We start from the raw sequence: 16,996 nt of genomic DNA on the forward strand, positions 1-16,996 counted from the left end.
GACCTTTAATATAGATCGAGACACCCCAACTTCCTGTATCTGTGCCACCTAGGTTTCCACCCACTGCCACGTCCACTTAGGAGACCAGCAGCAGGTCCTGAGTCTATTGGAGTCAATGGGAGAAGTGAATGTGATCTCAGATTATGGCAGATTCAGATCAAAGTAAATATTGGGCCCATACTGCAAGCCACATATCTTCTGAACATTCTGACAGAGATCAGGAGAAAATTAACTTTGTTCAAGACCTGTCTCTGTCTCAGCAACACACACTCGTGAGATTTTGCAACAGGAGCTCACATTGGAAAAAAAAAATGTTTGATCCAATATCTTACTTACAACTAGATTGAGCTTTGTGGGGCAGCTTTGTGTTTATGTGTGTGGATTCATTTGTGTGGAGTTTAAGAACTCACAATCTCTAGCTCAAGTTAGCTTGCTAGGTCAGCACTAACCCCATGTCACCAGGCTCTCTGAGTCCCACAACACTTCAAGGGCAGAGGTGACCACGCCGATTTAGGAGACTGGCAGAGTACAATTTCTTATTATTGGCGGAGCGTGCACTGGGATGTCTGTCTATATTAAAGGTCTCTGGTAAGAACTTCCTACAGATCACCTGTCAGTCAAACAGTGAGGGTGGAGCTTGGGTTTTCTGTTGCCGTAGTTTGAGTCTCTTTTCTTTGTCTGTTCAGTGACCGTGGCTAAGGTGTATCACTACTCACTACTGTCCCCAGCAACCAAGGCGAAACATGTGTCACATAAACATTTCAAAGTTTACAGCACTAACGTAGCTATTGTGTGATCTTCTGTGCTAACGTTAGTTATGAGAGGTAACGTGACAGCAGGTAACGTTTACAGCACTCGTTATTCCTGTGTGTGTGTGTGTGTGTGTGTGTGTGTGAGAGAGAGAGAGAGTGTGTGAGTGTGACCACATAAGGCTTCGTTCCATTTGTTTATGCTTTTATCAAGCTAAGCTAAAAATCCACATGGCAACTGTAAAAGTAAATTATTTATTTGATTTTGTGCACATATTTATCATACTTTGATAAATACTGCGGCCAAGCCTCATCTGTCAAGAAACCCCAGGGGCCAGACTCTCTCTCTCTCTCTCTGTAGCCGCTCACTGGGCGGGATGGACCGACACAGCTCCCTCAAATACATTCTCTTATTTTTTATTTTTTATTTATTTATTTGGGAAAACAAATACTGTATAATGTGTCTGATGTGTCACTGAGGCAAAAAATAAAAGGCTCAAAAGAGAGTTCTGCTTGAAACGGTGTCCTTCACTAAAAACCTATTTTTCTCCTATTTCTGTTACAAAGGAGGGCATTTTTAGTGAAAACAAGCTAACTTCCACTGCTTGTAACTAAACAAGGAAACATGGTCGAGTTTCAGTTTTTTACAAGGGGTAAGAAGAAGAGAGTCTCTGCTTTATTGTGAGATATGTTGTGTAATTTTATTCCTAGCACAGAATATTCTGTGGGTCCTGGACGATCAGGAAATATGCTCAAAATCCTGGCACTGGGAGCACACAGACCGAAATGACCCTGGCAGAGAATGAGTTAATTGATTATCAAAATAGTTGGCGATTAATTGAATAGTTGTCAATTACTTGACTGTTAACAATCGATTAATTGTTGCAGCTCTATTCCAGACAAACCAAGGAAAGAGCTTCCAGACACCGGCATTTTAGAACAGACCATGGAAAAGATTTATGAACTGCATATAGGTTGAATCACTGTTGTGTTATATCAAGCAGTGATAGATAGCAGCAAATACAGACATGTTTTTATATAAACATTTTGTGGATTATTACTTTGTTGAAGTCTGCCTTACTACTACTATAACCAGACTTGTATTTTTAATGTTTTATTTTAAATTTTAAAGGCCCAATCTGTCAAAACTCACTATTACTGACGCCGGTGGCCGTTAGTGTAACTGCAGGCAGCGTGTGAACGAGCTGACGCGTGGGCACCATACTCGCACGCGCACAAGCAGTTGCCTGGCAACAGCAGAGCTGTTCGTTGCTTTGTAACGTTAACTCATAAAAGTCACTTGAAAACGGCAACCTGGACAATTTATCGGTCAGATCAGCCTCGAGATGCCCAGGAAGGATTCTGGATGAATTAGGGGACGTTATTGTGGCATGTTTGGTCGTGTTTTGGCTTGCGTTGGCTGCGGGCAAGTCGATACTCATGTTAGCACAAGCCAGGAAATAGCCTGCTCCCCCTGTATGTACGGTACCCTGTAATGCCTGGAGTTGACCAAACTGAACAATCAAACAATGTTTCATAAGCATAACAGTAACGTTAGGCATATTTACGACTGTTAAATTCATTATCCACACAAGACGGTAACGTTATTAGTGGGGCTGGTGTTAATTTCTATAAATGTAAATTAATATTAGTTAGCCGCGATTAGCATCAAGCTAACGTTACTAGTATGCAGCCAACAGCCAACTGCAGTCAGAGCCTGCTGACTGCGGGAAGTGGATACTCATGTTAGCACAAGCCAGGAAATAGCCTGCTCCCCCTGTATGTACGGTACCGTCCAAACTGAACAGTCAAACAATGTACCGTAAGCATAACAGACAGTAGGCTAACGTTAGGCATATTTCCGACTGTTAGATTCATTATCAACACAAGACAGTAACGTTATTAGTGGGGCTGGTGGTAATTTCTATAAATATAGCTAAATCTATTAGTTAGCCGCGTATAGCATCAAGCTAACATTCAGGCAGACTCACCACCGCAGCTAAATGCAGTCAAACAATAATGTTCCATGACCATAAGCATAACGGTAGTAATGTTAGGGTTGCATTACTTCACACAAGACGGTAATGTTAGCAGAGTTTCTGACCAGGTGGTCAGATACTTGTACTACGGAGTGACAGTAAAAATCTTGAATCTTGAAAATCCATTAGCAAGCAGCTAACGTTATCTGGTGAAAACCACATTACAGTAGCTACAAGCAGCAAGTTTCCTTCATGAACCGAAAACACAGTCCTGACTCTAGTTTCCCCCCGATGTCGGTCACATTGCTGCTGTCTGGCCAGACGGGCTTCATTAGATAAATATTTATTTATTTAGTCTGGACTTTTTCTGGAGTCTGTGTTGTTTCCTTTAGCTAGCAGCTAGCGACGACCGTAACGTTAAAAGCTACTTCAGCCATTTCCTGTTAGCGTCTAGGACAAGAGAGAAGCTCGTGAACGCGCGAGACGTCACATCCTCTAGCTGTGGCGGGAGATGCTATCCACTTCGAAACTGCGGTTTTTCAATGTATCTTCTGAACGGCTGGTCTGAGAGAAACGCCCCTGGTCGCCATTTTTAAGTTACGTCAAGGCGCATTCACTCAGTGCCAATAATAAACACTTTGTGCACATTTATTTCTCGCCAAAACCAACGGAATGGGCCTTTAAATGCTGTAAATGTGTGATGTTTTTAATATGTATTATTATGTATGTGTCTTGTAAACCCATGGGGGTTTGGGCACCTTGAGTGCATGACACTTAATCAATCATGGCATATTTAAATTTAACTCAATTAAGGCTACTTTGCTGTCATGGTATAATTATTTATTACAGAAACATGTGATCATGGGCTGAGGACGAATGAGTTACCCTCTAAGCTCCCTAGTCTCGCAGTAGCTGACGTAAGACGTTGGGTCTGACCACGTGAGACTACCCTAGCATCAACAACCCCACTCCTAGTCTCGCAGTAGCCAGCCGTAGATAAATCTACGCCTGGCTGGAACACAACTCTGAAAAGTGGTTAACGCCCACCCAATTGTTGCACGTCCTTGAGAGCATCTACGCCGTGGATCTGGCACACTTTCGTTAAATTATCTTGACCACTCATTCTTCCTGCAAGATAGCTTATCGCTACTTTTTTGTCCCTCTTTTTATTGCTTCACAGTTAGTCTCTTCACGTCGCTTCACGGCGTTCCACTGAATGTTTCCTTGTTGGACTAACGGTTGCACGCCGTATGACATAACTTCCGTTACAGCACAGCCAATTCGATTTCTACTATCACATTTTGTTGGATTTTGCCGGAAGTCTCCCGGAAAATTGACTTGTGATTCAGACCCTCAGTCGCTGCTTGCTGACGTTTGGTCTGACGTTGGGTCTGACCACGTGAAACTACCCACTTTTTTTTTTTTTTTTTTTTTTTAAACCTTTATTTATACAGGGGGAGTCTCACTGAGAGCAATGCTCTCTTTTTCAGCAGTGCCCTGTTCACATTTACACACACATTCATACCTGGAAGCTGACCAATACAACCACAGTCTGATCTGCTGGCCACTGATCAGCTCCACTGGAGCAGATGGGGTTAGGGGCCTTGCTCAAGGGCACCTCAGTGGTGGTAATGAGGGAGGGGCAAGCGCTGCCTTTTCACTTTCCCCACCCAGATTTATCCTGCCGGTCCCGGGGTTTGAACCGACGACCTTCCGGTCACAAGCTCGCTTCTCTAACCATTGGGCCACCACTGCCCCACTCCCAGCCTGTACCACTCTTATCAATGGGCACTCGACCGGAAGTGGAGTAGAGGAGGCTATAAACAGGTCTAGCTGCAAGTATCCTAATAGCCACAGCGTCCCCTTTGCCATGCAGGACGATTAATGGAATTACAAGGAATTGTTTACAATTAAAATGACACACAACCAAGGAAATACTAAAATAGAAAAGTTCACCACACTAGTTTAAGAAATGTTTTCTTCTAATCTAAACCATTGTCATTCCTTTTCCCACATGATGTAAGTTGGTGTTGTGTCTGTGTTGCAGGATGATCAACAGAGGCGACCTGGTGGAATACATCACCACTCACTTTGTGTCTGTGTTGCAGGATGATCAACAGAGGCGACCTGGTGGAATACATCACCACTCACTTTGTGTCTGTGTTGCAGGATGATCAACAGAGGCGACCTGGTGGAATACATCACCACGCACTTTGTGTCTGTGTTGCAGGATGATCAACAGAGGCGACCTGGTGGAATACATCACCACTCACTTTGTGTCTGTGTTGCAGGACGATCAACAAAGGCGACCTGTTGGAATACATCACCACTCACTACAAAGGCTCCAGGATAGTGTTGGCTGCTGCTGGAGGTTAGAGCTCTTTGCCTCCTAGATTAAGTTGAAATTACAACAAAGAAGTGCTTCCTTATCCCACTGAAAAGTCACATTAATTGGAGTGACAGGTTTTAATTTGCCATCATCTTCATTTTGACATGAATCTAATGAAACTGTGAATTTGCTAGCATTACCTGATTGCTTTCCACTGTGTTTACTACGGCCATTCAAACAGTTTTCACTCTTTATTGGGAATTGTAAACAGGCTGAATTAGGATGGAAGAACAGAGGAGTTGATCTCTGTCACCCTTCTGTAGTCGTAGGTAGGGATGGGGATCGTACATTTTTATTGATATTGATTGAGATTGACTGCTTAACAATCCGAGTCTTTATCGATAGCACTATCGATACTTTTCTATTATTTGGAAAGACGCGAAAACAATAAATTCTTAAGAAAACTGGTATTGCTTTTATTGCTTAACTGTGAGTCTGTGACTGTTTGATTTCTGAACATTATTAGCCTGGTGAGTTAATTCAATTCATCCATGTTTAGTTAATGGTGGTTAGACAATTGAATGTTTGCACAGCAGTGATTTGAAGTAAACAACATGACTCTAGTCTCTTGAGACATAACGTTACATTATAGGACGCTCTAGTCTCAATAGCAGTATCGATAAGCTCGGGCCTCGGGTTTTGATAAACTATCGATCAATACAGGAGTCTAGATCCCCATCCCTAGTCGTAGGTGATAAGTGTGACCTTGAAGCTAAAGAAAGCGTGAATTACATCATTGTGACTAACTGATGAAACCACTATTGGTGACAGTTCATGAAATCACACTGACGCGAAACCACAAACTCACACCGATGTGAAATGTGGCTCTGATGCCACTTGAGGGAAATGCACTTCAGGAGAGTCTGTCATCTGTTTCTGGTCAGGTGTTTCACACGATGAGCTCATTGATTTGGCCAAGTATCACTTTGGGAAGCTTCCTGGCAGATACGAGGGCGAGGCCCCGGCTCTTCCTCTCTGCAGCTTCACAGGAAGTGAGGTAAGTTGGAAGTGCAGAAGTCCACAGCATCACATGTAGCCATAAATATGCAGGGAGTCATCAAAATGAGAATCACTGAATTGATTGATTGATTGATTTTATTATGGATATAAAGACCGCAAGATCCAAGAGGGATATACATGTAAAAGTACAGACACTTATTTCCAACATGGTCCCTGGTCTTAAAAAAATCCCAACTGTTATTTAAAGTAAACAAAATCTTGGAATTGCACCAACATTTTTGAATTCCTGTAGAGACTCATGGTAGGACAAATTGATGATAGAGCGGTTAAAGTGTTATGTTGTTGCTTGTTAGATCCGTGTGCGTGACGACAAGATGCCTCTGGCTCATATTGCCATAGCAATGGAGGCGGTGGGCTGGTCGCATCCGGACACCATCCCCCTCATGGTGGCCAACACACTGATCGGGAACTGGGACCGCTCCTTTGGTGGAGGCGTGGTAAGTTTGGTGAAATCTCAATGTGGCATGGCACCAAATGATGACTTTATATGGCAATGAGAGGTAACTGATTAAAAAATTGCAAGTTCGGTCCGCTTCTGACTGCCAGCCACAGACACATGTTGGCCAGTAATTCATGGCAAACCCAGTTTTATTAGATTAAATCAAACAATTGCCAGTTTAGCTGTTTTTCTGTATTCTTAGGCCTTAACACTAGAACAGCCACGGTGGTCACTTTGACCACCAAAAGACATGTATGTTAGGGTTAATACTCCTGTCAGCGCCCCTGACCAAGGCACCTGACCGGGCGCTGCACTGTGGCTGCCCACTGCTCCTAGTTCTAGGAAGGTTCCTAGTAGAGCATGGGTCAAATGCAGAGGATGAATTTCCTAATGGGGCTAAATAAAGGATAACTTAACTTAAACTTTTTGAAATGTATATGTGCAATAACTTTGTTGAATTAAAAAATACAATGCTGCTGGTCCTGGACTTTACCTAAAAGTTTAATTTAAAATTCGTTTTTTATATGAATTACACAAAAGGCATTCCCCCCACCCCCCTAGAACGGCCTATTTTTTAGCCCATCTTTTCACATTGTGGTGGTGTTTTGTATTTTTAAAATATATCTTAACACAATGAATGCATTAATCTCTCAGTGGTATTTATCATGACTCATGAGATATTATAGAGTTTGAAATTTAGAGGTCAAAATGACCGATTACGGCTGTTCTAGTATGCATTTCTTTATTTCCAAAACATTTGGAAAAGCCCATAAATCATAGATTTACCACGTTTCCTCTCAATGTGAAAAGTTCGGCTGATACCGATAACCGATATTAACATCGGACCGATGCTGATGTTAAAAAATGACTTAATATCTGCCAATACCGATATGATTGCCGATATATCGTGCATCCCTAATAACTATACTTCATTGCATAACCTGACACACAGACTAGTTAGCCACATTCCCATGTTTGAAAACCTCTTATTGAATAAACGGGATGGGACACCGCAGGATGGGTTCGAATCTGACCCAGGCCCTATCGCGCATGGCATGTCCCTTTGTCTTTCCCAATGTTTCCTTTCTCTCTCCACATTCATTATCATCAAGTAAAGAAAAACATTCCCAATAATAATAATTAAAAAGCATAAATATGGTAGAATGAACTTTACAAGTGAAGAACCTATTCTCCCATTTCCGTTATTTCTATAAACGGACATAAACGGCTGTCATGCAGAGCATCACGTTTCTATCCCCCCTCCTCCTAGAATCTGTCCAGTAAGCTGGCTCAGATGGCCTGTCAGGGAAACCTGTGCCACAGCTTCCAGTCCTTCAACACCTGCTACACCGACACCGGCCTGTGGGGGCTCTACATGGTGTGTGAGCCGGGCACCATCAACGACATGATGCACTTCACTCAGATGGAATGGTGAGTTCTGCTGCCGCACACGGGGGAAATGTCAATTGACTCTGACATTTGAAAGCTTAAAGGGAAACACCAACCTTTTGCGAGTTTCCCATTCGTTTGCCATATCGCCCATACATAAAGATACACAATGCCTTTACCGGCACTCTCCATGCAGTATACAGTGAGCTACAGTTGTCCAGTTAGTTAGTATCGCCAATGAATTGGAGGAAATGGTACAACCGTTCAAAGTCACCAGAAACACACATTTCTAACAGCGCCAAAAAGCTCTATGTACATGTTGTGACTCGGGTACTCACCACTCAATGAAATAATCAATAGTTATGTGAAACGTCATTTTCGTAGTAATCCACACACCGAGAACTAAACTAAGATCAAGTTACTTCCTTGTTTGCCTGTACACAGTGCATGTACAGCGCATGCACTGTATGCAGCGGCATTTTGGATTAATATTTCATCGGGTGGTGAGTACCCGAGTCACAACATGTACATAGAGCTTTTTGGCGCTGTTAGAAATGTGTGTCTTTGGTAACTTTGAACGGTTGTACCATTTCCTCCAATTCATTGGCAATATTAACTAACTGGATGACTGTAGCTCACTGTATACTGTACAGAGAGTGCCAGTAAAATCATTGTGTATCTTGGTTACCGTATGTATGAGCGATATGGCAAATGGGCGAAAAACTCCCAAAAAGTTGGCGTATCCCTTTAAATCCTTGAATGCATTTCCAAGGGTTAGAGGTTTGACTCCAGCTGGCAGCACCAAGACTAGAAACGATGGCTTTAAGGCGGGGGTTTTCAAAGTCTGAAGCTGGAATTATGCTTCCCGCATCGGCGAGGACCGCGAGTGTCCGTGCGGAAAAGTGACGTCAAATCACCGACACGCCCCTCCGCAAGGCTCCTGTGCGGACGGTTTTCGCCTGGCCGTGCACACCCCAAATTTTGTAACTACGTGGACGCGGCTGGGCGGACAAAGTGGAGTTTTCAAGACTCCCGCTCACTTCTGCGAGCAGAAACCATAGAGTATAAAAGCACCACACGCTTTCTCGTCAGGATTCCGTGTCTCTCATTTCTGCACGCCCGGGCCAAACATCAAGCATATTCCCAGCTTCAGACTGTAGGCCTCCAGACAAATCTTGGAAAAAGGTGCCCCCCTTGCTTAATTCCTGAATGCCCATGGGATCATGATTATTTGATACCATAGACAGGATTACACTCTACAATTGAGCCAAGATAAGGGGGGGTCCCCAGCCTTGTCTGGGTGGAGGCCCACAGTCTCAGACTTTAAAAACCTCTGCTGTATTGTAATGATTGTCCCTGTCCTTGTCTGCAGGATGTCTCTGTGTACGGGTGTGACGGAGAGCGAAGTGGCTCGAGCCAAGAACCTGCTGAAGACCAACATGCTGCTGCACCTGGACGGTAAGGCGTAGCACCCGGCTGATGATCACAGACAGTGTTGTAGTCCAGTCACTATATCTTGAGTCCGAGTCGAGTCTCAAGACCCCAGTGTTCGAGTCTGAGTCACCAAAGAAGAGTCTGAGTCAAGTCCCTATTACCCGAGTCTGAATCCGGAGTTACTGAACATGAGCGTGAATCCACATGTAGGTGGAACACATGTGGCTGCCCTTTCACAAAATTGAATACTGCCACAGTATTAATATAGCTATCAATATCTTATGACAATTAGGGCCTATTACCAAAAAAAAGAAGTTCGAGTCCTCGTCTCCAACTTCTGACTCCGAATGCATGAATGCTCGAGTCCAAGTCTGACTCATCAGTGCTCAAGTCCAAGTTGAGCCACAAGTCCAAAATGAAGCATTGTTTCACGTTGGGTCTTCTTGACATCAGTTTGTCTCTGTGCTATCTCCAGAGTCCACATGCATCAGTTTGTCTCTGTGCTATCTCCAGGGTCCACGCCCATCAGTTTGTCTCTGTGCTATCTCCAGGGTCCACACGCATCAGTTTGTCTCTGTGCTATCTCCAGGGTCCACACCCATCAGTTTGTCTCTGTGCTATCTCCAGGGTCTACACCCATCAGTTTGTCTCTGTGCTATCTCCAGGGTCCACACGCATCAGTTTGTCTCTGTGCTATCTCCAGAGTCCAAATGCATCAGTTTGTCTCTGTGCTATCTCCAGAGTCCACACCCATCAGTTTGTCTCTGTGCTATCTCCAGGGTCCACACGCATCAGTTTGTCTCTGTGCTATCTCCAGAGTCCACACCCATCAGTTTGTCTCTGTGTGCTTTCTCCAGGGTCTACACCCATCAGTTTGTCTCTGTGCTATCTCCAGGGTCTACACCCATCAGTTTGTCTCTGTGCTATCTCCAGGGTCTACACCCATCAGTTTGTCTCGTGTGCTTTCTCCAGGGTCTACACCCATCAGTTTGTCTCGTGTGCTTTCTCCAGGGTCCACACCCATCAGTTTGTCTCGTGTGCTTCTCCAGGGTCTACACCCATCAGTTTGTCTCTGTGTGCTTTCTCCAGGGTCCACATCCATCAGATTGTCTCTGTGTGCTTTCTCCAGGGTCTACACCCATCAGTTTGTCTCGTGTGCTTTCTCCAGGGTCTACACCCATCAGTTTGTCTCGTGTGCTTTCTCCAGGGTCTACACCCATCAGTTTGTCTCTGTGTGCTTTCTCCAGCGTCCACACCCATCAGTTTATCTGTGCTTTCTCCAGGGTCCACGTCCATCAGTTTGTATCTGTGCTTTCTCCAGGGTCCACACCCATCTGCGAGGACATCGGCAGGCAGATGCTGTGCTACAGCCGCAGGATCCCGCTGCACGAGCTGGAGGCCAGGATCGATGTGAGTGGGCGCTGTTAATGCTTTAAGTCAAAGCGAAGTGGAGAATACACACTTCCCCACACTTAGCTGGATAACAAATTTAAAGACTGTCAAGATCTTGTTTGGTGAAATTCAACGACTCAAAATTGGCATGTCTTGGGGAAAGGTAGGATTAGGGATGAAACGATAACCGGTTTAATGATAAACCGTGATCAAATTCCCTTACGATAACGCTACAGTTTCAAATTTGTATCGTCAAAAAACCGTATAACTGTTAAAGGGCTTTGAAAAACAGAAAATACTGTCCACCATAGGGTGACCAGATCCCAGCAAACCAAATGTGGGACAAAGAGTATGTTTGTGTGGCACAATGTGGGACATGTTACCGATGCTTTGAGGTAGTCTAAAATGTTGATATATTGTCTAACTTACAAAAAATATACATTTCTATATGTTTTTCCCTCTGGTTGATTCACACAATCTGCAAATAAAAACATAACTACCGTAATTATTTTATTTGAATGCAACTTTCAAAACTCCCACCCTGGGTAAATACAGTAAAGATAAAGGGAAACTTAAGTTTCACAGTGCTTCTTCTCCAACACATCTGACTAAAATGTGTAGGCTACAATAAAACAGAGCAGACAGGTTGCTGACATGGGATTCAAGTCATGGCTTCTGTACAGATTAAATACATGGCAGGTTTGTGCCTAAACACAAAAACATTAAACTTAGTCAGACTTTTGTAGTAGAACAATATACTACTGAATCATATACTGAAGTAGACCCATAGTAGGCTACACAATTAGTACAGGTTAATCTAAACAAAACATTAACTAACACTACAATAAGAGCACAGCTTAGAATGGAATTTATATTGTCCTTTGCAAATAGTCTATAGCAGCTGTTGATAAAGATTTGAGGCTGTCTTCAATTGTGCCAGTTAACACCACTTGAGAGCTTTGTGCAAAGATGCAGTTGCATTAATGGGTAGTAGCTATTATCATTAGTATGGGTAAGTATTTGGCCATTGGTATTGTTATTATTGCTACTAGTTACTGGGAATACGCATCTCACAGGCTGCACTGTGTGAAGTTAATCGCGCTCCCTCTCTGTTGCCCAAAATGCGGGACATCTTCTCAATTTGCGGGAGGCGTGAAAAATCATGCAAATGCTGTGCAGTCCCGCACAAAGCGGGACATCTGGTCATCCTAGTCCACCATCATCAACCAAAGTTTGCAACAGTCTCCCAGACGCAGCCTTGGTGTAATGTCAGTGAGTGTATCAGTACTTTCTGGGTCTAGGTTTTCAATATAAAACTTGGAGAAATTATTTCAGTGAGTGTATTACTTTTTGAGCACATTTTAACAATACCGTGATAATACTGATAACTGTGATAATTTTGGTCACTATAATCATGATATGAAAATTTCATATTGTTTCATCTCTAGGACCTTTGTCAAAATTATTAAATTGATAGAGTCCTCAATTTTCACTCATGATCTTGTCAAGAAGTGTTGATCCGACCTAGGAAGTAGAAAGAGCGAAGGCACAGTATTGACTGGTGATACATTTTAATACAACAAAATCAAGTACTTTCAAGGCCATCCATTAATTTTCTAACAATTTTAAGGCCTTATTCTTATTTGTTCAAAACCACAAACTTTAGCACATTTTCAAGGCCTGTTTAATTTTTAAGAACAAAATTAAACCGATGAAGACACTGGGAGAATTGTGGTGGGAAGATTACTGCAGTGTCTTTTCTTTTGAAACTTTTTTCCTGCCCTTCAACAGGCCATCGATGCCAAGACCATCAAGGACGTGTGCACCAAATACATCTACGACAAAGCTCCTGCCATCGCAGCAGTTGGTATGTCGTGGTCTGTTTTCTTTGTGATTTCTCATGCATTAGAGCAGGGGTCCTCAAAGTGTGGCCCGCAGGCCAATTGCGACCCTCAGCAACGTTTCTGGTGGGCCTCGATGAGTTAGGTAAACACATCAAAGAGGTAAAAACATGCACATCCAAACCCAAATGGGGCAGGTGCAGAGCTAAGTAGGGGTGTCACGGTACATGTATTCGTCCCGTGAATTTACGGTACGACCCTCACGGTACCTCGTTTCACGGTACATGAAACGACACGACGAATACGTCAAATCCAGAAGCACCTAAACGCTGTTTGAACGGCATTGAATTGAATTGAATTAAACGCCACAGAAGAAGACACCAAAACAACAAGGGCCATAGAAATCCGCGTTCACAGAATGGGACGTTTTGTGGCGATAAGCTGTTTTGCAAATTCTGTCAACATCAAGCCAACGAGGTAAGCTTGCCAATGTAACGTTACGTAGCCGCGACAAAGTCCTTTATAGTTGCGCGTTGCGGCTAAACGTTACATAACACTGACAAGGCTGTTAACTTGTAAACAAGCAACATACATCACGTGGGATGAGTGATGCGGTCAAGCAGACATCTGCGGATGCAGACAGGCAAGCTGCGGTGAGGAAGAGGCGATGACTCCTTGTCATGTTCCAATAATCCATTAGATGACCGAACGTAATCATATTATGCTAAACAAAACTCACATCCAATAACGTTAAGGCGCTGACAGGGTTCTTTCCCATACTTACTGGGAAAGTGAAACCCACCCCGTTGTCTGTCAGACAGTGGGGGTATCTTTCAACAGGGGTAAAGAAGTTTTTCTTCTTCTGCCGTTTTATTCTTCTTCTGAACATGTAGGTATTTTGACGTTGACTAAAGAAACACTGCCGCCTAGTGGCCGCTTTTAGATAGGATTCCAAATTAGTGCTTACATCAAACGCAAATGCTACATAAAACAAATACAACAGGGGGAGGGGTTGGTGGGAGTATTAGGCTACTCCACACATGCGCTCTGTTTACAAACTTGTGTACAATAAAGATTTAAAGTGGGGGGAAATGCCTTTGCCCTGTCAAACAGCTGGAATACAGACATCTGAGAGGGAGGCGCACCCCACACTTTGAAAATCACTGCTCTAGAGTAAAACCTTTTTGTGTGGATTGCCTAGATCTTATTAAATAGTGGACATTTATTCATTCCCACATATTAGACACTATTTCTGATGGTAAAAATAGCGTAAAAAGCAGAATTCAGACATAATCAAAGGGAAAAAAACAGAATTTGGGATTTGTTGCTTTTTTTCCCCATTTTCGTACCGTGCCGTATTCGTACCGAACCGTGACCCCAAAACCGAGGTACGTACCGAACCGTGACTTTTGTGTACCGTGACACCCCTAGAGCTAAGGTTAACAAAACTGGAAAAAGAAAGAAAAGCTCACACACTGCAGGGCTCCAAGTTAGTCGTGCATGCATTTATTGTAGCACCGTTACATTTCTGGCAGCAAAACCGAAACGTAACCACTGGTGCTGCAATAAATGCATGACTAACTTGGAGCCCTGCAGTGTGCGAGCTTTTCTTTCTTTTTCCAGCCTCGATGAGTTAGGTGACATGATGGTATTTGGTCCGATTCTCGATAGGTTTTACTGTCTTTCAGAGGCTGTAGCGCAGGGGTGGGCAACTATTTTTCATGGGGGGCCACATGAGAAACCCAGATTGTTGTCGGGGGCCGAACAAATATTGTCATGCCGTAACCCATGGATGGGCAACTTTGATGATAGAGAGGGCTACAAAAAAATGTCCTCGCTACCAGATTTTGCTGAGGGCTGAACGGCGCCAGCGCGAAGAATTTGGGGCGTTTGAAGCCAGGTTTAGAGGAATAACTCATTTTAAATGAGCAATTGTGATGTCATTATTCAGTCTTAACCACCAATATTTGATCCTTTTCTCACTCACTCCTATGTCACCACCTGCTCTCCCTGCAGGGCTTGAAATTAACTTTTTTCACCACCTGCCAATATGGCTGCTAGATTTTAAAGTTACCAGCCAATTAGAATTTCCACTAGCCAAAATGTTTTTCTTGAAATAAACCATAATATGAGTGGGTTAATTTAAGCATAAGTATCAGTAAGTGGCCCAGGATTCTCAAAGCCTGTGTTGAGGGTCACACAAGAACAAAAATGCACTCTTGAAGCTAAATAAATCCAAAACCAACAAGTTAATTATTTAAATTTCTACTTCAATGTAGAACAGTCATTTCTTACACATGAGATTACTTTTAGCCTTTTAGTCATAAATATTATTGAAAGGTATTCCATATTCCAGAATGAAATGCTATAACAAGAGTATTGGCCAGAATGACATGAACATTTGGACACTTATTCAGCAGTTTTTTTTTTTTGCAATTCCATCGCGGGACGCCCGCGGGCCGTATGTTGCCCATGTGTGCTGTAGCGGGTTCAGTTTTAAAGCCAGAGTAAAGTTTCTGGTATCATATGAAACTAGCCTAAGGCATCCATTGGTACTACCAACTAGGTGTGCACCGATCGATCGGCACGCAATCTGTATCGGCCGATTTTGACCTCAAATATGTGATCTGCTGCTGCAGATATTTCTTTATTGTCGCCGATTGCATAGCTGATCATGCTGCACGTGAGAAACATGAGGCAGCCCATTTTCATGTCTTCAATGTCTATCGTTTAACTTTCATATTGTGCTCTAACGTTTATATCATTGTGTTGCAAAGCACACGCTTTGCTTTCGTCAGTGTACTTACCTCCACACACCACACCAGACTGTCAACACACCCCTTGCGTCTTTGAATCACACAAATCAGCTGGTGATTAGAGCAGACTCAGCAGAGAGAAGTTACCTCCAGTCCTCCCGCCTACCGAGGCATTTGCATGCTGTAAAGTCCGTGTTTGATCCATATTTGCGTCTATCCTCCTAACGTTAACACATTCACTGCCAGACGTTTTTTTTTTACTGTAGTTAGCTTCTGCCAGAGGGTTTTTTTGAGGATTCTGGCTCATCTTTCAAGACCCGAGGATTCTTTTCTGCTAAGATTTTGTGAACACACAATATCTCAAAAGAACTAATAGAATGTGTGCTTTCTCTGTCTAAAAGAGTTAGTTTGTAGAGTTAGTAGTTATGTAAGCATTAGCAGTTGAATACAGCATGGTTTCAGCGTCAGAAAAATTATTCAGAGATAAACGGCTTTTTGTGAAATTCGATAGAACAGTCACTTTAACCATTCATTTTTGGCATCAGTAAGAGTCAGACATCTAAACAATAGTTTTGAACAGTAATTTCCTCCATAACAGCAGGAAACCCCCCTCTGCTTCCAACTCCTCCCTCCGTGGGCGTTCTTCTTGGCTGCAGCGGCCGTCACAAGCTTGTCACCAGTCTCACTGCTTTGCTGCTGCTGCTGCCTGTCTGCGCGGCCGCTGTTTGAGGAAGTCTGGATGGACTCGCTCGCTTCTTGGAGTTTTGGTTGAGAGAAGCTTTTGCGATTCTGGTCATATTTATGCTGCGTGTTTCAAAGTGTGTTCCACCTGTAATCTATTATGCAAATTTGCAATCCCGCATCGCCAGCAATCAGCGCGAAAACGAAAGCGTTTTCCCCCATCCATTTTCATGAGAATGGCTGCTTTTTGCTTGCCTTCCTCTAGTCAGGAGAGCACTGTCGCCACTTAGTGGCTCGGTGGAATGGGTTGTAAACGTTCGGTGGCTCCAATAATTATATAAGAGATGTAAAAGGGTTAGATGCACATCCCACGGTCAAAATTTTTTTTTTCATTTTTTTTACGTATTAATACGTCATTGGCAGTCAACCGTTGGATTATTTTTGACGTATTAATTAGTGCTGCACGATTAATCGAATCGCAATCGCAATCGCAATGTCAGCACGTGCGATTACATAACCGCAAAAGTGTGCGATTATTTTATTTTTTTCACGTCTTTTTGAGTGTGTGTGTGTGTGAGAGCCTCCTCTAAACTAACGTTACACGCGACGCAGCAAACACACGTTTCTCTGCCATCACACTGGGCATCAATACTAGCGGGAGACTTCTCCCATACATGCACTCCCGCAAATAAGTAATGTTATGTGCAGCAAGGTTACTATTATCTACCGAGAGGGCGAGAGAGAACATCCATGATCGCTAACAGCAAGCTATGCTAATAACTAGCTAGCCGTTCGTTCAGAAACGCATGTAAACAGCCATGTGATCACTGAGAACGTCAGTAAAATAAGGAGAGAGCTGCAGGTGCTTATGCAGAACTAGTGCGCGATTAAGTACACAGTGGGGATGACCCGCTGTGATGAAGAATA

General features: G+C 43.3%; 1 protein-coding gene across 1 annotated transcript in view; it reads left to right on the forward strand.

Annotated features, from left to right (window-relative positions):
- Positions 1 to 16,996, forward strand: part of pmpcb (peptidase, mitochondrial processing subunit beta) — a 38,744-nt gene that overhangs the window by 16,927 nt on the left and 4,821 nt on the right. The window contains exons 6-12 of the mRNA XM_083652207.1: positions 5,020 to 5,099; positions 6,002 to 6,114; positions 6,431 to 6,574; positions 7,847 to 8,007; positions 9,338 to 9,423; positions 10,721 to 10,809; positions 12,583 to 12,658. Of these exons, the coding sequence (XP_083508333.1) occupies positions 5,020 to 5,099; positions 6,002 to 6,114; positions 6,431 to 6,574; positions 7,847 to 8,007; positions 9,338 to 9,423; positions 10,721 to 10,809; positions 12,583 to 12,658 (749 nt within the window). The remainder of the gene's footprint in view (positions 1 to 5,019; positions 5,100 to 6,001; positions 6,115 to 6,430; positions 6,575 to 7,846; positions 8,008 to 9,337; positions 9,424 to 10,720; positions 10,810 to 12,582; positions 12,659 to 16,996) is intronic.

Source organism: Poromitra crassiceps, assembly GCF_964638095.1.
Source record: "Poromitra crassiceps genome assembly, chromosome: 2".
NCBI lineage: Eukaryota > Metazoa > Chordata > Actinopteri > Beryciformes > Melamphaidae > Poromitra > Poromitra crassiceps.